General features: G+C 41.2%; 1 protein-coding gene across 1 annotated transcript in view; it reads right to left on the reverse strand.

Moving 5' to 3' along the window:
- Nucleotides 1–23831, reverse strand: part of PPP2R2B (protein phosphatase 2 regulatory subunit Bbeta) — a 437756-nt gene that overhangs the window by 77470 nt on the left and 336455 nt on the right. Inside the window, exon 6 of the mRNA XM_007949128.2 lies at nt 19129–19293. Within this exon, the coding sequence (XP_007947319.1) occupies nt 19129–19293 (165 nt within the window). The remainder of the gene's footprint in view (nt 1–19128; nt 19294–23831) is intronic.

Raw genomic sequence — 23831 nt, forward strand, 5'->3', positions numbered from 1 at the left:
CTCTGTAAATCTTCACCCAAATCCTAATAATAAAAAAAAAAAAAATACAATATGCTTATGACTCCAAAATTTATATCTCCAGCCCAGACCTCTCCCCTGACTTTCAGACTCACATATCCAATTGCTTACCACACTTCTCTATTTGGATATGATATCAGTATCTCAGTCTGAACACATCCAGAAGAGAACTTATGGTCTTTTCACTCTTAACCTGTTTCTTTTCCAGTCTCTTCATTTCAGTATATATTACCACTGTACAGCTAGTCAAGAACCTAAAAATTATCATAGATTCCTCCCTTCCCAACATCTCTCCACATCTAGTCTCTCCGTAAACCCTCTTAGCCTTGCCTCCCAAGTAGATACCAAATTTGTCCACTTATTGCCCATTTACTGCCCCACTCAGCTCAAAGCCACTGTCATTTCTCCTCCTGACTTTACCAAGAGCCTCCTAAGTGGTCCCCCTAATTATATTCTTCCCACCCTCTTTTGAGAGCTCTTTTAAGATCATAAATGGATTATTCACATCCCTGCTTAAAACCTTTTATTGGTTCCCCATCTCACGTAGAATGAAATCCAAGTGCTCTTTCCTGGTCGTGTGGGGTTGTCTTGAGTCAGGATCCATTGGCATGGAGGCAGACAGATGAAAGAAGGAAAGAAATGAAAATGATGAAGGCCACTGGAACTGACAGTTCCAGGTACAGATCCCAGGTTCACTCACCACAGGAAGCCTAGGCAAGGTCCTGACACTGATACTTTCCTCCAGGTGGTGAGGTTGAAAAGAAATAATGTACACAGGTTCTTATCACAGCCCCTGATGTGCTGTGAGCACTGTGAACATGGCTCTTATTAAAGGCAGATGGGAAATGAGCCTGTAGATGTATGTGTCTCTCCATAAGGCCCTACATGAGCTGGCCCTGGTCTACCTTTTGACCTCATCTTTGTCACTCTTTCCAGCCTACTGATCTTCAGCCACTGATGTTTTTTCCTATTCTCTGAAACAAAAGGTTGCTCCTGTGTTGTCAGTCTTTCTCATAATTTAGTTCTCAATTCAAAGGCTTTCTCTCACCATTCTATGGAAATAGCTCCATCACTCTAGGTACCCTCTAACCCTGTTTATTTATTTATTATAGCTTTTATTGGAAAGTTATCTTGTTTATTTATTAATTGTTAATTTATTGGAAATTATCTTGTTTATTTATCTGTGTACTTGGATATGCTTTTTCCCTCACCCCCACTTGAATGCAAGCTCCTTGAAGGCAAGAACCAGTAGTTGTTTAATAAATTTTAGTTAAATAAGGGATTTGTGATGTCCTAGTAAGTGTACTGGTAGCATAGTGGCTAAGACACTTGCCTGCTAACCAGACGGCTGGCGGTTCAAACCCACCAACCACTCCTCGGAAGGAAGGTTGGGCAATCCTACTTCCGTAGTGATACTGACTCGAAAACCCAAGGAGGGGTCGCTATGAGTCGGGTTTGACTCGACGGCACATAACAACAACAACAACAAGTAAGTGTACTGCCTAAGGCATTTGACTGTTAACCAGAAGGCCGCCTTGAAAGGAGTGGGCAATCTACTTCGGTAGGGGTCGGTATGAGTCAGATCTGACTCAACGGCCATGAGTTTTGTTTTTTGAGTAAGAGGTACAAAAGGAGCTCTGGTGGCACAGTGGTTAAGGCATTTGGCTGCTAACCAAAGGTCAGCAGTTCAAAATCACCAGCCACTCCGTGGGAGAAAGATGAGGCAGTTTGCTTCTGTGAAGATTTACAGCCTTGGAAACTCTATGGGCAGTCATACTCTGTCCTATAGAGTTGCTGTGAGTGAGAATAAACTTGATGGCAGTGGGTATGTTTTTTGCTTTGGGTAAGAGGTACAGGTCTGGACAAAACCCTAGCTCTGCCACTTGTTCTATGGTGGCCATAAGCATATAATTTTCCCTCTTGAGTGAGTTTCCTCATCCATAAAATATACCTCATGGGATTGTCATGGGTATAACAAAATGTCATAGATTTTCACCGTAATTAGTAACCTCTCCCATAACCCATTCTTAAAAGTTACATGTGGAAGGGAAGTAAGAAGGATTGTCATCAGAACAAATATGGGGTGCCAGGCTCTATTCTAAGGCTTCATGTGTGTTATTTAATCCTCACAAGTGCTCTATAAGGTAAGTATTGCCCATATTTCATAGATGAGTAAATTGAGATGTAGGGAGGTTAAGTAACTTGTTTAAGGTCACCCAGCTTAGCCATGGACTTAGAGTGAGAGTGAGAACTATTTCAGTGGTTTGGGCCTGCCTTGGCCCTGTTTCTGAATTCACTCAGTACTGTCAGTTCAGGTTGGCAGTGGGAAATAACTAGAAGGATCTGTCATGCTGGCTCCTCACTGTCTTGCCCAAAACCTATGACAGGTGCTGTCAGGTATATGTAAAAAACAAAAAACAAAAAACAAAAACAAAACAAAACACCTCACTGCCACTGAGTCAATTTGACTCATAGCGACCCCTCCTTGGGTTTCGAGGTGGTATCACTATAGAAGTAGATTGCCCAACCTTCCTTCTGAGGAGTGGCTGGTGGGTTTGAACTGCCAGCCTTCTGGTTAGCAGTCAAATGCCTTAGGCATTATGCCACCAGAGTTTCTTTAGGTATATGTAGGGAGATCAAAATCTTTCATTTGTGACTCTATCTTGGAGCTGAGGTGCCCAGTGGAGCTTTCCTTCCATTCATGCAAATGCAAAAAATGCAACCACTTCTGTGGAGTCGGATCTGACTCATAGCGACCCCTCCTTAGGTTTCCGAGGCAGTACCACTACAGAATTAGAGTGCTCAACCTTCCTTCTGAGGAGTGGCTGGTGGGTTTGAACTACCAGTCTTCTGGTTAGCAGTCAAATGCTTTAGGCACTATGCCACCAGAGCTCCTGCCATCCGTGAACATTCTGCAAATTATAGAAGTGAAACTGCAACCTTTGAAGAAATCTTGAAAATGGAAAAACCACCCACATTCCACCACCCTGACATTATCCCTTTTCCATAGTCCCTGCTACTCTTTGTCCATTTATGCTCGTCTTCACATCGCTGGCTTCACAGGGAGTTTGTAACTTTGCAGCCTGCTTTAGCGTCTATCATAAGCATTTTTCACTTCTTCTGTGTCTAGGTCTTTGGCAAGTTATGTCTCTAAGACCCTTCAAGGTATCCCTTTTTCCTTTGCACCCCTCCTGAGGATTTCACTTGCATCTTTTATCTTGCTAAAACAACTTTTACTTATTGGGGACTGTCTCCCCTCAAAAGTGGTTTCTGAGTAGGAAACCAGCTCCTCAGCACCTTATGGCCTTTAAAATCAATTAATATCCCCTTCGGTCAGAGAGAAATTATGTTTTAGCACAACAGGGAAGCATCCCGGTAACATCACAATAAAGCACTCTGACAATCATGGGGGAATTGGAGAGACACATCTACAGGCTCTTATTGCTCTAGTCCTTTGTCTCATTTCCCATCTGCCTTTAATAAGAGCCATGTTCACGGTGCTCACAGCACATCAGGGGCTGTGATAAGAACCCTGTGTACATTATTTCTTTTCAACTCACCACCTGGAGGGAAGTATCAGTGTCAGGACCTTGCCTAGGCTTCCTGTGGTGAGTGAACCTGGGATCTGTACCTGGAACTGTCAGCTCCAGTGGTCTTCATCATTTTCATTTCTTTCCTTCTTTCATCTGTCTGCCTCTGTGCTAACAGATGATCCTCTGCATGCTGGGCTGTATGCTAAAAACCAGTTGCCACTGAATGGATCCTGACTCACGATAACCCCACAAATGTCAGAGAAGAACTGTGTTCTATAGGGTTTTCAGTGGTGACTTTTCAGAAGTAGATCACCAGGCCTTTTGTCTGAGACATGTCTAGATAGACTCAAACCACCAACTTTTCAGTTAGGGGCCCAATGCATTAACTGTCTGTACTACCTGGGGATTCTAGCACTATGCTGTTGTTGTTGTTTGCCGTTGAGTCGGCCCCGACTCATAAGTATTAGTAATTCAGAGATTAGTAAGACAAACAAAGTTCCCTGCCCTCTTGGAGATTCCATTCGAGTCAAGGTGACCTAGAGTAAGATAAGCAAACAACTATTGGTAATTTCAGACTGAGATGAGTGCTATAAAAGAAATAAAGTAGGGTGATGAGATAGACATCAGAGGCAGATGGGGTGGGCAGAGATGTCCTCTCTGAGGAGGTGACATTTTCCCAGAGACTTACACAATGAGAAAAGTCTAGGTGTGACAGCATTCCAAGTAGAGGAAGAGCTTCTGTAAATGCCCTGAGGCAGGAAAGGGCTGAGTAGGTTAGAGGCACAAGAAGTAGGCCACTGTGGTCAAATACCATGGGCTATGGTCAGAGAGGTGGACAGGGACCAGATGAGGCATGACCTGAGGCATTGGAAAGGAGTTCAGATTCTATTTCTCCTTTATTTCCTAGGTTGGTGTTTACCACATCTTGCCAGTGGCTTCACCCAACTTCTAATATTTACTCATTGAAAAGTAAAATTCAAACCAACAAAATGCTGCTACCACAAGCAACCTATTGTGTTTCATCAGTAGAATCTCAAACTGCACACACAACCCTTGTCACTACCGCCAAAAGTGGTAGAAAAAAAGAGAAATGAGGGAGAGAACGAATCATTCCTTCTAACCCCTGCTGAGTATGCAGAGCGAGGGACATATGGAAATTAATATATGCAGCTCTGATAACACGGATCTCCTCGGCATTTTGATTAAATGCCGACGGTTATTAAATACTCTCCTTCTCAGAACTCATCTCTGAAAGCCAATGTTGCTTTTCATTCTGAACTCTGATGAACTGTCTCAATTCCATTCGCACACTTCGGCTGAACTGCGGCCGACTGAAGGCTGGTGTTTGAGAAGGATGGAGAAAATCAATATGAAATGTCAGGCGAGAGGTCAGATTGAACTTGTTTTCCCAGCTGGCAGGAGCTGGGGGCTGCTGCCGAACAAAGGGAGATGTGCACTGGAGAAGGTCGGCACTTTGGACGAGTCAGGAAAATGAATTTCGTTTGCTTCTTAATTAGATTAGGAGGCTGGCAGCTTGGAATTCAGAGCGCTGCTATGTCGGCATGGGGTATGGAGAAGCAGGACTGGCCCTGAGGCCTTTGGGCCACTAGCTAGCCATTGAGCCTCCCTAGGGACTATCCTCAGGATTGTCCTCTCCAGGGGAGGTGGGTACAGGCTGGAGGGAGGGTCAACCCCTGGGTGCCCCAGGGTGCCCTTGGCAGGCCTGCTGTTTCTGTCTACCTGGAAGACTTTCCTTTGCTTTAGGTCTCAGCTCAGTGGTCACTGCCTTGAGGTATAAGGTCCTTGCCACATCCACATGTTGCACCTACCTGCCTCTCTTTCATATCACTTATTACAGTTGTAATATCATATTTGTTTGTGATTCTTTGATACATGTATCTTTCTTCTTTAGTCAGTGAGTTCTAATAGGGAGGAAACCAGGTCTGCTTTTGCTTACCATTGTGTCCCGAGAGTCTGGTTCAGAACCTGGCCTATGGTATGTGCTCAACAAATACTAAAGCATATATGAATAGTGGGGACCTCCTATCTCTGGAAAAGGCTGTGGTTGTAAGCATCTTATAGCTGCAAGCCTGGAATAAGGAGAATTCAGAAGGAATAATAGCGATAATAGAGTAGTTGAGCAGTGTAAACTCACAGTGCACTCAGCTGCTAGCTGAAAGGTTAGAGGTTCAAATCTAACCAGAGGTACCTTGGAAGAAAGATCTGGTGATCTACTTCTGAAAAATAAGCCAATGAAAACCCTATGGAGCCCTGTTCTACTCTGACACACATGGGGTCACTGTGAGTTACAACTGACTCGACAGCAAATGGTTTAATCATGATGACAGCACCAACAGCTCCTGCTATATGGACTCTTGTGTGTTCTGCAGAGTGCAAGGATCTTACCCACATCGTAACACTTAGTTATTACGAACAACCAGCCTGATAAGGCTGTTCATATTATTTACACTTTCAAAGAACAGCTTGGGGCTCAGAGAGATTAAGTTAAGTTACTTGCCCGTGGTCACATGACCACCAAGCATCAGAGTTGAGCTCTGATTCGAAAGCGTCTGCTCTAAACCATTGTGGTTCTGGAAGTTTGTAAGGTCTAGTCTTTTATTCATCTTGAGTTCAGGATTCAGTAAGTCTTCCAGTCAGTTTATTCTTCAGTATCCAGACCTCATGTGGGTGTGTATGACTCTAATGCTTAGGCTGGTGACCACGATACTGAGCTGTGAAGACACCAGGACTTCTTAAGCTACGTCTGACATTTACTCTGGGTCAGTAGCTCTTTAAGTACAGTCCTGGCTTCACTCAGCTGGGCTGAGTGCTCACCAGAGAGGCCCTGAGTCCTTATTAGGCAGCTCATGTCACCTCACACACATGTCCTAAACCTGACCACATTCACTGTCTCCCAGAACTACTTTCCATTAGTTCCCATCCTTACATTTCCTATTCATGTCAACCCTCAGGCATAAATTTATTTATGGAATACATATTTACTAAGCACCTATTTTCCCATCCCTTCTTTTAGATTTCTATAGCCACCATCCTTATCTAAAAAAAAAAAAACTACACCAAACTCACTGCCATCGAGTTGATTCTGACTCATAGTGACCCCCATTGGGATTGCAAGGTAGTAAATTTTTGCAGAAATAGATTGCTCAGTCTTCATTCTGTGAAGTGGCTGGTGGGTTTGAACTGCCAACCTTCTGGTTAGCAGTCAGATGAATGTCTTTGTATTGAAACTAGAGCAAACCCTCCTAACTCTCCTACCTTTCTTCCTGTCACTGTTGTGTTAGTCTTCTGCAAAACACAAATTTTGTAACTTTGCTTGCCAGCTAAGTGATCCCAAGTCACTCCCTGTATACTAGTAGAGTGCTTCTCAAATTGGGGCCCATGTATATCTGGAGGCAGGGATATGAGATGTATAAGGGAGTGTAGGAAGCCAAAAGATTAAATGCTGCGTCTTCTAAGAACATTAATTTTGCATGAAATTTTGGACTGGAAATATTGTTAAATTAAAATGAAGTAGACAATTTACATGGGGAAAATGTAACATTGACATGAAATTTTAAGACAGAAAAAAAGGCTTCAAAGAAAATCCAAAGTGGTTAGTACTTCCTTTGGGGTCACTGGTCTTGGCAGGCTTGCTGCTTCTGTCCATCTGGGATTTTTGCAATGATGGAAATATTCTAACCTGCACTATAGAGCAATCACTAGCCACACATGACTGTTGAGCACTTGAAATGTGCTGTTTTACCTGTGCTGATAGGTTGAGCCACTCTGAACACATAAGAGAGGTTGGACAGACTTTGGACAACCTTCCTCCAGGGCAGTAGGGCTGATGGCTGTTCCCTAGAGTGCTGTATTTGGTGGAAAAGTTTAAGAAGGACTGGATTCCAGGCTTGGGATATAGGGTAGGTACTCAATGAATGAACAGCATAGACTTTTAACTCTGGTCTTTAAGGACCAACCCAATTTGAATCATCCTTCCTATTTCACCTCATTTCCTCAATATTCTTCTTTCAGCCTGATACTTCTTGCTAAGACTCTTTAAAGGTTAAATCAAGTCCATTAATAGTCCCAAGATCACCAGACAACATGGTAGGCCACTGAGACAAAGACTCAGCCAAATGCAGGATCCAGATTGCCAAAAAGTAGAGACCTTCCTGAAAGTTGCTTCTTGTATACTTCCTAACATTAGGCTTTACCCACCGTGAGCACTGCCATAAACAACTGTAGTGCCTAAGGCATTTGATTGCTAACCAGAAGGCTGGCAGTTCAAACCTGTCAGCCACTCCTCAGAAGGAAGATTGGGCAATCTACTTCCATAGAGATACTGTCTTGGAAACAAGGAGGGTCACAATGAGTCGAATGGACTTGACGGCAGTGAGTTTGGGTTTTTTTTGGGGGGTTACTTACCCTCAGCCTTGCCTATGAGGTCTAGCCATCTATCCCAAAAGTTCTACTCTTCCCCAAATGCCCTAACTCCTAATTGTCTCCACCATTCATTTGGGTATTAAACACCCTGGCCGTATACATTGTTCCTGAAATGTTTCATGGGTATATTTTGCCTCATCGGCCAAATTTTAAATTCCTTAAGTATAAGAGATAAATCTTACCTTTCCATCATGCCTCTCAGAATTGTTAATAGTAATAAACCAGCACAAATACAAGGACATCATGATGAAGGACCGGTTTGATTTTAGCCTAAATCAGAGGTTCTCAACTTTGTGTCCTCCAGGAGACATATGGGTGTCTGGAGACATTTTTGTTTGCCACAACTGGGGTTGTGCTACTGGCATCTAGTGGGTACAGGCCTAGGATTCTGCTAAACATCCTACAATGCACAGGATGCCCCTGCCCCCTTCCCCCTCAACTACAGAAGTCATCTGGCCCAAAATATCAATAATTGCCACTGATGACAAACCCACCAGCCACTCCTCGGAAGGAAGATGGGGCAATCTACTTCCATAGTGATACTGCCTCGGAAACCCAAGGAGGGGTCGCTATGAGTTGGCACATAACAACAACAACAACAACAACAACAGATTATAATACCTTTCTAAGAGGTTTCCTTATTCTCTCAGCCAGAATCCAACAGTCATCCTTCTGCCTTCTGCCATGGTGACATGTCTAAAATTGAATTCTGATCATATTATTCTCTACTTTCATGGCTGTTCAATAACTTTAGAGAAAAACAATGTCAGTTTTTATCATGGCTGTTATGACCCAGCTCCTGCCTTCCTCATAAGCCTCAACTCTCTGCCTTCTACAAATCATAGTGTATATACCAGCCATATCAGTCACTCTGCAGTCCCACAAACCTACTGAGATCTTCCATGCCTTAGCACCTTTGCACATCTAAACCCTTCTGCTTTGATCACGATTCCCCTTATGGGCTTATGTAAGTACTGCTCAAAGGTCAACACCAGCACAAACACTAACAAATATTTATTAAACATCTATCAAGGACCAGTACTGTTTCAGGTGCTGGGGAAAAAGCAGTGAGCAAAACAGAATCAGCTCATGCCCCCAATAAACTATCAGCACTATCTAGCAGAATTTTCTGCAATGATGGAAATGTCCTAAATCTGTACCAATATAGTAGCCACTAGCCACAAATGATTATTGAGCACTTGAAATGCTGCTAATCTGAATTGAGATGGGCAGTGAACATAAAATACACACCAAATTATGAAGACTTAATATAGAAAAAAGAATACATAACAATTTCCAATATTTATCTCATCTAATCCCCATTACAAACTCAGGAAGTGATGGTCATTGTTATTATCTTACCTACTTCACATATGAAAAAACTGAGGCTCAGAAAGTTTAGGAGAATTTGGCCAGAGTCAGATAGCTAATGAGGGGTGAAACCTGGCTTTGACCCAGATCTTTGTGACTCTAGAATCCACACTCTTACAACTCCACTATACTTTCCACAGGCAGTCCTGGTGACATAGTGCCTGAGGCATTTGACTGCTAACCAGAAGGCTGGTGGTTCAAACCCCCAGACGCTCCTCGGAAGAAAGGTTGGGCAATCTACTTCTGTAGTGATACTGCCTCAGAAACCCAAGGAGAGGTCACTATGAGTCGGATCCCACCCAATGGCAGTGAGTTGATACTTACCACCTCCCCATGCTATAACTCTCACAGTAAATAAATAAATATCAAAATTATCAAAATGACCACAAGATATTAATTTTTCTCCTAGTCAGGTCCCTACACAGAGACCAGTCATGTCACTGCGTCATATGTTGTTGTTATGTGCTGTCGAGTCAGACCCGACTCATAGTGACCCCTCCTTGGGTTTCCAAGGCAGTATCACTATGGAAGGATATTGCCCCATCTTCTTTCTGAGGAGTGGCTGGTGTGTTTGAACTGCCAGCCTTCTGGTAAGCAGTCAAGTGCCTTAGGCACTACGCTATTGGGACTGTGGTGAGAAAGATCTTCATTTTCTTACTCTTCATGGAAAACTGGAGTGGCAAAACAGCACCCAGCAGAAGGTAATGGTGGGACAAATAACTCTAGTTTCTCTTGAACACCTTGGCAATGAAACTTAGATTGCCACTGCAATCCAGGCACCTGTACTCTGGGGAGCAGTGTCTTTCTAGAAAGCCTCCTTGATAGCTCTAGGTCCATCCTGCTCCCACAGCCCTTGCTGTTAGTGGCAGGCAGCTTTCCAATCATAGCCTTTTGCTTCCAAGCAGCTCCCACTAGCTTTGGAGCTGTTTTGTTTCCTCAATGGACTTAAAACTCCAGCATATAAAAGCATAAAATAACCTAGGAATAAACCTAAGGAAGTGAAAGACTTGTATCCTGAAAACTATAAAGCATTACTTAACATTATTCCAAAAACCAAACTCACTGCCGTGAAGTCAGATCCGACTCATAGTGACTCCTCCTTGGGTTTCCAACTTGGTATCACTACGGAAGTAGATTGCCCAATCTTCCTTCCAGGGAGTGGCTAGTAGGTTGAACCACCAGCCTTCTGGTTAGCAGTTAAACGCCTTAGGCACTGTGCAAACCGCTTTACCCTATTACAACGGTAATGATAGATAGATAGATAGATAGATAGATAGATAGATAATAAATAAATAGATAGATAGATAGATAATAAATAAGTAAGTAAGTAAGGAAGGAAGGAAGGAAAAAACGGTGTTGATGAGGTTGTGGAGAGACCGGAACCCTCATTTATTGCTAGTGCCAATGTAAAATCGTATAGACATTGCAGAAAACATTTAGGCAGTTCTTCAAAAAGTTGAACATAGAACTACCATATGACCCAACAATCCCAATTCTAGGCATACACCGAAAAGAAGGGAAGGCAGGATCACAAAAAAGAACCTGTACACCAATATTAATTGTAGCACTTTTCACAATAGCCTAAAGGAGGACACAATCAAAATGCCCATCAAAAGATAAATGGATAAACAAAATGGAGTATATAAAAACAACGAAATATTATGCAGTCACAAAGGGAAATTAAGTTCTGATGTATGCCATGACATAGATGAAACTCGAAAATTTCATCATGCTGAGAAAAATAAGTCAGGCATATATTGAATGATACAAAGAATAAGGACAAATATTAAATGATCTCACTAATATGAAATAAGCAAAAGTATAGAAAAACAAAGATTATTAGTGTAACAAGGGGTGAAAGGAGGTAGAAGGGGGGGACTTTCTGTTTACAGAGTACCTTAGTTATCTAACACTGCTGTAAAAGAAATACCACAAATGTGTGGCTATAGCAAGCAGAAATTCATTTTCTCACAAGAGGACAGAAGTCTGAATTTAGGGTGATGGCTCTAGCAGAAGCCTTTTTACCTCTGTCGGCTCTGGAGGAAGGTCCTTATCTCTTCTGAGCTTCTGCTTCTGGGCAATCTACATGTGGCTTGGTATCTCTTTTCCCTCATCTCTGCTTCCATTGCCTGCTTATTTAATCTATTTTATATCCCCACAAAAAGTGACTTAAAACACACCCTAAACTAATCCTGACTCATTAACATAACAAAGACAACCCAGTTCCAAATGGGATTATAACCACAGGCATGGAGGTAAGGATTTACAACACATATTTTTTGGGGACATGTTTAATCCATAACAGGGGGCATTTTTATATTAATGGTGGTGGAAAGACTTGAAAGGATAGGAAAGACCAAATAACCAAACTCATTGCTGTCGGTAACTTGAAGAATGTAATCAATGTCACTAAATTGTGCAAATAGAAATTGTTCAGTTGGCATAGGCTTTGTTATGTATATTTTTTCACCACAATAACAGAGTTACTGATGACAACTGAGAAGATGGTGGACTAGGCAGTTACCCTATCCATACCATCCACAACAATGACTTAAAACAAGGGAAATGGTTACAGATGACAATCCTGGATCCCAGAGGTTCAAAGGAAGGATCAAGAAGTAGATTAAATAATGGTGACAGGAAAAAACTGAAGGAAAACAGTTAACAAGGAGTGGTAAACTGCCAACCAGCCCAGTGTGGCCATTTTGAATTATTTCAAGCAACGGTCTGATCAGAGCAGGAACGAGATAACTGGTTCCACTTTCCCAGGACTGCACCAGCACCCATCTTGGTGGTGATCAGGTGACCAGAGAGGTGTGTCCTCCTCATCACCTTGCACAACCTCCAGGTGACAAGAGGCATGGCCACCCAGGGGGTGATCAAACTGTCCATGCCAGAGCTGTGCCACTTTTTTTGCTTTATCTTTTTGCTTAGTCCCTCCAACTTTCTCCCTTTTTCTTTTCTTCTTTTCCTCTCCTATTCTCTTGCTTCCCCTTCCTCTTCCTTGCCCTTTTCTTCTTGACCTCCCCCACTATCCAAGCAGCTAGCAGTGCTGGTTCTGCCCCTCCCTGGTTGGAGGTATGTGCTCCTGCTTTCTTCCTTTTTTCCTTCTTAGTCCTTCCTTCTTCTCTATCTTGTTTTCCTCCTTTCTTTTCTTTTTCTTCAATTCCCCCCACCTTTTTGGGGGAACTGGTACCCATCCTCACCCCTCTGTGGACAGCAGTGTGCATAGTGAGCTCCATGCTTCTGCTGCAGCTATGTTTGGCAGCTAATACTTGCATCAGTTTTTTTTTTTTTTCTCTCTTTTCCCCCCTTCTTCTCAGTTCTTCTGTCTTCTCCACTTTTTTTTTTCTTTTTGCTTTTCTTCTCTTCTTTTTTTTACTCCTTAGGTATCCTCTCTTCCCCCTTATTTTCTTTCTTCTTTTTTTTCCCCTGCCCTCTGTACCTCCTTTTAAAAATTTCTATCTTTACCCAGGCGTCAGGAGGCAGCGATCCTATTCAGCCATAGCCACCACACCTGCTGCCCCACTGATTGGGTGAGTGTCACCACTAACTCCAGCACCACTGCATTTAGGACAGACAGTGGCCAACACCTGTGTGGCCTGCCCTTAGCTGCTGTGCATAATCAGGGGTCAGAGACTCATGCCCAAACTCCCAGCTGCTACCAAATCCACTAGAGACAGGTAGTGAGTGCCCCAGTGCTTCTAATCTAGTGCCCAGACTAACACACTCACCCAGTTGCCTGGATATAATAAAAGAAAACAAAACAAAAATTCAGGGTGAAGCAAAGCATTATACAGTCAACAAATTAATAAAATTACACTACAATGTCTCAGAGATAACAGACAACTTAAAATCACATAGAGAAACAGGACAAGATGACTCAAACAAGTGACTACACTATAAGGCCAAAGAATCTTCTGGAGGAAGAGATGCTACTGGAACTACCTGGTGAGGAATTCAAAAGAATTCTATTTAGGTTCAACAGACTGAGAGAAAGTGTGAGGAAACCATAGGCAAAATCAAGGAAAGCACAGACAAAATTCTAAAATATTTTTTTTTTTTTTAAAAAAGAACAAATTGATAAAATAAATGGAAAATTAGAAACCATACAAAAACAGCAAATAGAAATCCACAAGATTAATACTAAAATTTCAGAAATAGATAATGCATTTGTTGGAAAAAAGGAATAGACTTGAACCAATGGAATACAGAATTAGTGAGATGGAAGATAAATCTCTCAATACCAATCTGTTAAAGGAGCAATCAGAAAAAAGAATAGCAACAACAAAAAAAAAATGAAGAAAGCCTAAGAATCATGTGGGACACCATCATAAAGTCTCAGTAAATTCTAAAACAATAGCAATGAAGGACATGAAAAGAAAATCTATAAACAAAACAAACTCAGCACAGAAAAATATATTGAACAAAGAAATCATCAACATCACACATATACACACATAAGCAGCAAAATGGCAGCAGCACCTGTTGATAATTACACTGAATGTAAATGGATTAAACGCACCAGTGAAGAGACAGAGAGTAGCAGAATGGATACAAACACATGACCCATCAATATGCTGTCTACAAGAGATACACTTCGGATATGAAGACATGAATAGACACTTCACTGAAGAAGATATTCAGGCTGCCAACAAACTCATGGAGAAATGCTAACTATCTTTAGTCATTAGAGAAATGAAAATCAAAATGACGATGAGACATCATCTCACCCCAGCATTAATAGCAAAGCTTAAAAAAAATAACAACAGAAAACAACAAATGCTGGCAAGCATGTACAGAGGCTGGAACACTCATACACTGCTGGTGAGACTGTAAAATGGTACAACTACTGTCAAAGTGGTATGGCACTTCCTTAAAAAATTGGAAATAGAAATACCACATGATCCAGCGATCCCACTAGTTGGTATATATCCTAGAGAAATAAGAGCTGTGATGTGAACAGATATATGCACATCCATATTCATCACAGCATTATTCACAATAGGAAAAAGATGGAAGCAACCTAAGTGTCCATCAATGGATGAACAGATAAACTATGGTACAGACACACGATAGAATAGTATACAATATTACAGAGTAATGATTAATCTGAGAAACACTGCATAACATGGATGAACCTATAGGACATTATGCTGAGTGAAATTAGTTATTCACAAAAGGATAAATATTATATGAGACCACTATTATAAATATCAAGAAGTAGTTTACACACAGAAAGAATCATTCTTTGCAAGTTACCGGGGTGGAAGGGAAAAGAAGTGTAAATCACTAACTAGAAGGTAGACATGCATTAACTTGGATGAAGCGAAAGACAACATACAATAAAGGAGGTGGAGTGGTGAGCACAAAATGATAAAAGCAGAGGAAGACACAGGGAGGAGTACAAGAGTTAAAAGTAACAAAGATGAACACTATCTGTTTTGGTTCACACATAACAACAACAACAACAACAACAACAACAGCGCCACTCTAACAGAAAATACCACAAAAGGGTGACTTTAACCAAGAGGAGTTTATTCTCTAACAGTTTGGGAGGCTAGAAGTCTGAGTTTAAAGTGTCAAGCTCTAGGGCTTGGGTGAAAGTCCCTTGACCTTGGGCTTCAGCTGTGCCTCTTGCTCCCGGCCCACTGGAGCTGGAGATTTTCTTCACTCAGGCAGCTGCTGGCTGCTGAGGCTGACAAATCCAAGGTCGACAAGTAAAAAGGGACAGTCCCAATTTTACCAAACCACATGGCAGGCCACTGATTCAAGTCCTTTAATGGTTCTTAGATCAGCAGACAATCTGGCTACATGCAGGATTCAAGTGTGCCAAAAGCTGCACACCATTCCCAGAACTTCTCCTTATATACTGGAAACAGATTGCATCCCTAAAGCAGCTATTCAGCTGTCCATGGCAGATTCCACCATGGAGTTAATTGCCAGCCTCCTCATGGGGAATAACTACAATCAGCTGCCCAGCCACTCAAAACCAGGCCCAGCCAAGTTGACACATAACCTTAACTACCACACTATTACATATACAATCCTGCAATAACAGTAATAATAATAATCTATGAATATATATATAGACACTCAAGCTGAACAGGGAAGAATGGGACTATACTCATGAATATATAGAGGTTTGACAGGGGATCTCTCTACATATGCATTTATATGTGCTACAAATACATCCATGAATATAGTACAGCATATAGACATCCATGAATATAGTACAGCATATAGGGAAGAAGGGTGCTCTGGTGGTGCTGTGCCTAAGGCATTTGACTGCTAACCAGAAGGCTGGTGGTTCAAACCCATCAGCCACTCCTCGGAAGGAAGGTTCTATTTCCATAGTGATACTGCCTCGGAAACCCAAGGAAGGGTCACTAGTCGAATTGACTTGATGGCAGTGAGGGCTTTTTTTTTTTTTAAATACGGATGAAAGTTATGACAATTTCTTAGTCATAATCAAGCACCTTGAGGGAATGAGTCACTAGACATGGGGTTCAGGACCATAGTCTTGAGGAACACTAAGGTCAACCAACTGGCATAACATAGTCCACAAAGACAGTGTTCTACATCCTACTTTGGTGAGTAGTGACTGCAGTCTTAAAAGTTTGTGATTAGCCATCTAAGGTATAACTACTGGTCTTACTCCATCTGGAGCAAAGAAGAGTGAAGGAAAAAAAAAAAAAAAAACCACAAGGAAATAATTAATGTGAACCCCAGCCTCCACAAACCTGAGACCAGAAGAACCAGATTGTGCCTGGCTACTGATGCTAAGTATTCTGAAAGGGATCACTTTCAGATAAGGATAACAGATTGAGGAAGTCCTGGGTAGATTATGAAAAAAAATGCAGAAAAAAACCTCAAAATCATGAAAAAGACAAGGTTTACTGGTCTGACAGAGACATGATACACATGTATTATCTTGAGTGAAAGGCAATACATAATAAGGAGGAGTCAATGCAACATGACAAAGGCAAAAGATGACAGTGAAATATACACAAGAGTAAAAAGCAATAATGTAAATACTATCACATACACAATCCTGCAGTAATATACAATAATTTATGAGTGGACACATAAGTAGATATATAAACTGAACAGATGTATTATGGTGTACAGGATTACCCATAAGCACATATATTGGTTTGGGAGAAGATATTTCTATATACATATTTGTTTGCGCTACAAATATAACCAGGTTTTTTTAAAAATTATATGGAATGGCAAGGCACCTCAAATAGCTAAAGCAACCTTGTAACAGAGGAGCAAAGCAAGAGGACTCATACTTACTGATCTCAAAACATATTACATAGCTACAGTAATGGTACTGGTATAATGATAGACATATATAAACCCAACCCACTGCTCTTGAGTTGATTCTGACTCATACTGACACTTTAGGATAGAGTGGAATTTTCCTATAGGGTTTCCAAGGCTGTAAATCTTTATAGAAGCAGACTGCCTTGTCTTTTTCCTGTGGAGCGACTGGTGAGTTCAAACCACTGACCTTTTGGTTAGAGGTCAAATACTTTAACTACTATGTCACCAGAGCTCCTTTTGAAAGACATATAGGCTAATAGAATAGAATTGAGTTTCCATAAATAAACTTGTATATCTAATCAGTTGATTTTTGATAAGGATGCTATGTCCATCTAATGGAGAAAGAATAGTCTTTTAAATAAATGGTCCTGGGACACCTGGATCTCCACATGCAAAATAACAAAACTGGACTCATACTTAACACCATATACAAAAACTCAAAATGAATCAAAGATCTAAATGGAAGAATTAAAACCATAAAGCTCTTAAGAAATGAAACAAAACATAGGTGTAATTCTTCAGGACCCAATTTTTAACAGATTTTTTGCTATGACATCAAAAGCACATGAAACAAGAGACAAAAGAGATACAGGGGGCTCTATCAAAACTGAAAACTTTTATTCATCAAAAGGCTTTATCAACAATGTGCAGAGACAACCTACAGATTGGGATAATATTTTGGGGAACTGTATATCTGATAAGGGTTTAATATCTTAAATATATTTTTAAAAATTCTTAGAATTTAAAGATAATTTAAAGAAAAGATATACTGATCAAAAATGGGCAAGGGATTTGAAGAGACATTTCACCAAAGAAATATAAATAACCAAAAAGCACATGAAAAGATGCTCAACGTTATTAGCCATTAAAAAAACAAACCAAACCAGTTGCTATGAGTTAATTCCTATTCATGGCAACCCCAATTGTTTCAGAGTAGGATTGTCCTCCATGGAGTTTATACTAAAGATCTTCTGAAAGTAGACTGCCAGGCTTTCCTTCTGAGATACCTCTCGATAGATTCAAACCAACAACGCTTTCATTAGTTGCTGGACATTTAACCATCTGCACCACCCAGGGATTCATTAGCCATTAAAAAATCTTACTGCCATGTACTTGATTCTGACTCATAGTGACCTTATATTAGCCATGAAAATCCAAACCCAATGCTATCGAGTAAATTCCATCTCATAGCAACCCTATAGGACAAAGTAGAACTACCCCATAGGGTTTCCAGGGCTATAAATGTTATGAAAGGAGCCTGCCTCATCTTTATCCTGTGGAGCAGCTGATGGGTTTGAACAACCAACCTTTAGATTAGCAGTTGAATGCATTAACTAATGCACCACCAGAGCTCCTTACATTAGCCATTACAAAAACAAACAAAACAAAACCCACTGCCATCATAGTGACCCTACAGGCTGGAGTACAACTACTCCCTATAGGGTTTCCAAGTCTCTAAATCTTTACAAAAGCAGACTGCTTCATCTTTCTCCCATGGAGCAGCTGGTGGGTTTGAACCAGCAACCTTTGCATTGGCAACCTAATGCCTTAACCACTGTACCACCAAAGCTCCTTACATTAGCTGTTAGGAAGATGAACATCAAAACCATAGTGAGTTATTACTTCATAGCCACTGACATGGCTACGGTTGAAAAACAGAAAATAGTATGTGTTGGTGAGGCTATGGAAAAATTAGAAACTTCATCCACTGCTGTTGGGATTGTAAAATGGCACGAACACTCTGAACTAGTGGCTTCTTAAAAAGTTAAACGTAGAAATACCATATAATTCAGTAATTCCATTCCTAGGTACATACTCCCCCCAAATCGAAAGCAGGAATGCAAACAGATTCTTGTACACCAGTGTTCAATGCAGCATTATTTACAACAGTCAAAAGGTAGAAGCAGCCTAAATGTGCATCAACAAATGAATGGATAAAATTTGGTACATATGTAAAATGGAGTCTCACTAAACCATAAAGAGAAAGTATATGCTACAATATGGATGAACCTTGAAAACATTATTCATGCCTCTCCATTCCCACATCACCACACTTGTCCAGGTCACTTCATCTTGGTCACTCTCATATTGCCTAGATATAGCAACAATCTCCTAAGCAGCCTCCCCCTTCTACCACCCAGATTTATTCTCTTCACAGCAGTGAGAGTGAGCTTCTTAAAACCCTTCACTGAGAGGGATCATGTCTAGTTCTTCTCTGTATTCCACAGCCCTAAATGAATGTTTGTGGAATTCCTCGTGAGGTTTTATCTTTTTTGAAACACTAAACATTGACATGATGCCTAAACTGGGCCCACAGTGGAGTTTCTCTCAGAAAAGGCGCAAAATGGCCTATGAGGCAACCTTCCTCTCTCCTCTCATATGCCAGGGGCCAGTGGTCCATCCAGCCCACTGCCCCTGGGTTGCTACTCACATTTGGTGTGCCTGTCACACAGGGCTGATGCTCTCATGTCACATAGCCGGATTGTCCCTTTGCTGCTGCTGTACACAAAGGTATTGCAGTGATGGGGGTGGAACTCAGCTGCCGTGATCACCTCTGTGAGCTCCTCCATGTTGGCCGGCTTAATGTCCACGATATCTGGCACAGACGAGTCAAGGAGGGAACCAGAACAGAAGGAAGAAATAGGGTAGGGGAGAGGGGGTAATGACATCACCTTATAACTCTGTCACATGTCAGTGTTTACCATACACATGGTGGATCCTTGTAATAACTCTGTGAACAAATATATAGGTATTATTGATCCTGGGCAGATGAGGCTTAGGGGATTTAAGAAAATGGCCCATGGTTACCCAGTGGTCCGAGGCAGGATTAAAACTCATGTTTCCCTGATTCCTTATTGGTGTTTCATCTTCCACAACATGGAGAGGATATTCTATTCATCATCAAAGTTATCTGCTCACTCAATCATACTAAAAATGTGCCAGATTGCAAAGGCTTTCACTTCCCATTTTGTAACAGTGGTTAAAGAACTAGTCCCATTCCAACTGAATAATTTGATTTATTTGGATCCTTAACCTCAGCTCCTGGGCTGATAAATGGTATTGACAAGACTACAACTCGTCTTTCATGAGAGGACTCTGAGGCCATCTTTAATAACAATAGTGTTGATGATAAGGATAATAATAGCTGCTATTATTTATTCAGGAGCTCTGGTAGCGTAGTACCTAAAGCACTTGACTGCTAAACAGATGGCTGGTGGTTCAAACCCACCAGCCGCTCCTTGGAAGGAAGGTTGGGCAATCTACTTCCGTAGTGATACCACCTTGGAAACCCAAGGAGGGGTCACCATGAGTTGGGTCCAACTCGATGCCACATAACAACATTATTTTTCCAGCACTTATTACATGTCAATCACTATGCTAAGCATATTATGCACTTTAATTTAACTCTTACAACAACTATATCGTTAACTCTTACCCTTATTCTTCAGGGGTGGAATAGAGGGTCAGTGTGCATAAAGTGAATTGCTTTAAGCCACATGGCTAAAGAGTGGTAGCACTAAGATTTAATACCAGGTGTGCATCTATGTTCTTTAATAAGTGTGCAGAATTTCTCTTAAGTTATACAAGACCTCAAATATACCTAAGTTGTGATATGCTTTCTATCTTGTATAGGAGTTGAAGCATCATAAAAAAGCTATCTAATTGTATGGGGACAGTTTCTAGGCTACTACGGAGTATAATCTTATTTTATCATCTAATTTTTTGTATTTTCCTCTCTGATCAAGAATTATTCTCTCTTCATTCCCCCCCCCCCAGATGTTAATTTTATTTATTTATTTTTGTCTTGTAACACAAAGCATATCTTTTTTTTTTTTTTTTTTGGCAGTGTTTCTTCCTTCCCCTCCCATCCCTGGTAGCCAACAAAGAAAGTTTCCTTCCATATTAAGACTACAATTTTTGTATATTGGAATGAAGTGTTCAGCCTCTCATTTATAGAGGTGTCTCAAATAAATGCTTTCTGTAGGGTCTCTGGCACAAGTTCATCCCCTAGGTGGAGAAGTAGGTTTGTACTGATGTCTTCACAGCCCTATGGAAAGCTCAGGGATTGGGATGTAGCTTGGGGCTACTGGGGCTGGGATGCCGTCTGAGAATCCAGAAATCTTCCTATATAAGAATCAGGCCTCATGATGCAGATGCTGTTACACAGTAGTCAATCAAAGTGATTCCCTCTCTTCCTAGACTTCACTACCTATGAACCACGTTTGTATACAGCTGTCTATGTGTGGTCAATCCACCTCATGTGTAGTCACCACCCATCTTTCTGTGTTGCTATGGTGCTGAACAGGGTTCAGTGGAACATCCAGACTAAGATGAACTAGGAAGAAAGGCCTGGCAATCTACTTCTGAAAATCAGCCAATGGAAACATGGATCAGAATGGTATGATCCTCAACTGATAATGGGGATGGCAGTATTTCATTCCATTCTGCAAGGAGTCACATTGAGTTGGGGTTGGACACATTAGCAGCTAACAACAACAATAACAACAATAGGATATATGGTCTTGTAGTATTTTTTGCTTAATGTCTTTTTTCAGATCAACCTTAAATTGACTCACTCTTTTCTTTACTAGCCTCATATAAGCAGTACTCCAATGTACATGAAATCATGGGTTTAATATGTTAGTTACATTTTTAATACAAATTATCTATTTTGCATAAAAATAAATGTATAATGATTAAAATAAAAACATTCTTGTGTGTGCAAGAGTTTAAGCACATTTTGGAAAACACTGTATTAAACTAAACATTACTTTCACAGACTCTATTAGACTGAAAATCTTCTATGCTTAGAAGAGTCCCCTCCTTAGAGTTTAGATGAGTACAAGCAAATATATTGATATTTTCAGTCATATTAGCACTAACAATGCAATCATCTATTATCAAACATCACCTTTGCTCTTGCTACGATTCCAACATAAGATTTGTTGCAACAATAGCTTTGTATTTGGAATGGCTTTGCATTTGGCTGTACCTCCTTCCCCTTCACTTCTTTCTAATAAATCCTGTTAGGTTCTTTCTAAAATTAGTTTGAGACTGAACTAACATTACATTTTACTACAATTATTTCCCTTCTAAATCCAGATGCAAATATTACTTGGGTCTCCAGAGTAAGTGGGTCCCCTGGAATTCACAAAAGACTGCCTTTCAAATCAACTGCTGCTGGAGTTATAAATATTAGTGCAGTTAGCATCATACACTGGGGAGCAAGGACCTGTGCCAATCAGGAGGAGCTCAGCTCCAAGCTGAGCTCTGAAGTCCTCTTCAACTCCCGAATCCATGCCCTGGGCTTTGTGAACATGGCAAGGGGTGGAGTAAGCAGAGGTTAGTGTTCAGCTATTGTCAGATTCCATCAGCCTCCAGAAGGAACCTTCAAATCCTACTGTGCCAGTGAGCTTCTATTTTCCCAAAATAGGGAAAGAAAATCTGGTGTCAATTTTCTCAACCTCTACCAGTATAGCTTTAAAAACAAGCTGAACTGGAAGGGATCTTTGTTGTGTGGGAGGAGGAGGTGCTACATCTACAGTTATTTTTTTCTCCACCTAAAAATAAACTCCCAAAGTCAGAACGTGTAAAAATGAGATGCCTAAACATATCTATGAAACCAGGAACATCCCCCACCACCAAGAACACCATCGTGGAGATGTGCCCACTGAACCTGCTTATGGCTGCTGCTTCTGGATCTTTTCCTCCTTCCTTCCTTTCATCCATCCATCCATCCATCCTTCCCAGACTTCCAAACCTGCCCATCATCACACATTCCCAAGCTATTGCCATGTCTCTTCCTCCAGGTCTGAGTCTCCTTTTTGACTAAAGTGCTTGTTTGGATCTGACTCTGGGATTCAGGAGATAAACCACAACTCTACCCCTGTTTTTAATAACTTTGAGGTTAAGGATGAAGAGAAAGATAACAATGACAGCAAATCATGGATATCAAGTGCCAGGCCTTCCCTGTGCTAAGTACTTTATAAGTATTATCTCATTTAATCCTCATTTCAGCCATATGAAGTTAGAACTATCAACATTCTCCTTTTATAGCTGAGGAAACCAAGGCAGCTAGTGAGCGAAATTACGTGAGGTCATACAAGTAGTAATGGGCAGAGCTGGGATTCGAACCCAAGTTTGTCTGACTTTAGATCTTCCATTCTTTATGCTACTCTGCCTCCCCTCAGGAATGACCCTTCCAGTCTTTCTGAATGTGTCAATTCCTGCTCTCTTGACACTACCAGTACAGGCAAGTTGCTGCAGAGTCGATTCTGATTCATAGCAACCTCATGTGTGTCAGAATAGAACTGTGCTCCATAGGGTTTTCAATGGCTGATATTTTCAGAAGTACAGGCATAGCTCAGAGATATCACAGGTTCAGATCCAGACTATCTCCATAAAGCAAATATTGCAATAAAGCGAGTCACACGAAATTTTTGGTTTCCCAGTGAATATAAAAGTTATGTTTATACTATAGTCTATGAATGTGCAGTAGCATTATGAAAAAGTTTGAAATATTGTGAGAATTACCAAAATGTGACACAGAGACATGAAGTGATCACATTCCATTGGAACAATGGTGCCGACAGACTTGCTCAATGCAAGTTTGTCACACAGTATCTGTGAAGCGCGATAAAGCAAGCTATGCCTGTAGGTTGCCAGGACTTTTTTCCTTGAGGTGCTTCTGGGTGACTTAAACCTTTAACCTTCTGGTTAGCAGTCCAGTGCTTTAGCTGTGTATGAACCATTTGCACCCCCAGGGACTCCACTACTCCTGGGTTATCAGAGAGAGCAGCTCCATTTCTTCTGCTTTGGACCAGTACTCTCTTAATTTACCTATCTGATCCAAGATTTCTGTGTCCTATGATTTGATCGATTTTTGAACCAGAAGTTGGGACCGAAACCTGGAAAGCATGGCATCAGTTACCTGATGGAGAATTTGCTGGGTTCCAAAGGCATTCAGGAGAAAGAGCCTGGTTGCCACATGCAATGGCTTATGGGGATGATGGAAGAGAGTATTTGACATCTGCACCATCTAGGAACACAATCTTTTCCCTTAATGCTGTTCTGTAGGGAGAGAGATGCCTTCAGCAGATGTGGCTTTGCCCTTCATCTTGGGTGGGAAGGAGA

The sequence above is a fragment of the Orycteropus afer genome, unplaced genomic scaffold (assembly GCF_000298275.1).
Source record: "Orycteropus afer afer isolate SDZICR_OR568_19922 unplaced genomic scaffold, OryAfe1.0 scaffold00238, whole genome shotgun sequence".
Taxonomy (NCBI): Eukaryota; Metazoa; Chordata; class Mammalia; order Tubulidentata; family Orycteropodidae; genus Orycteropus; species Orycteropus afer.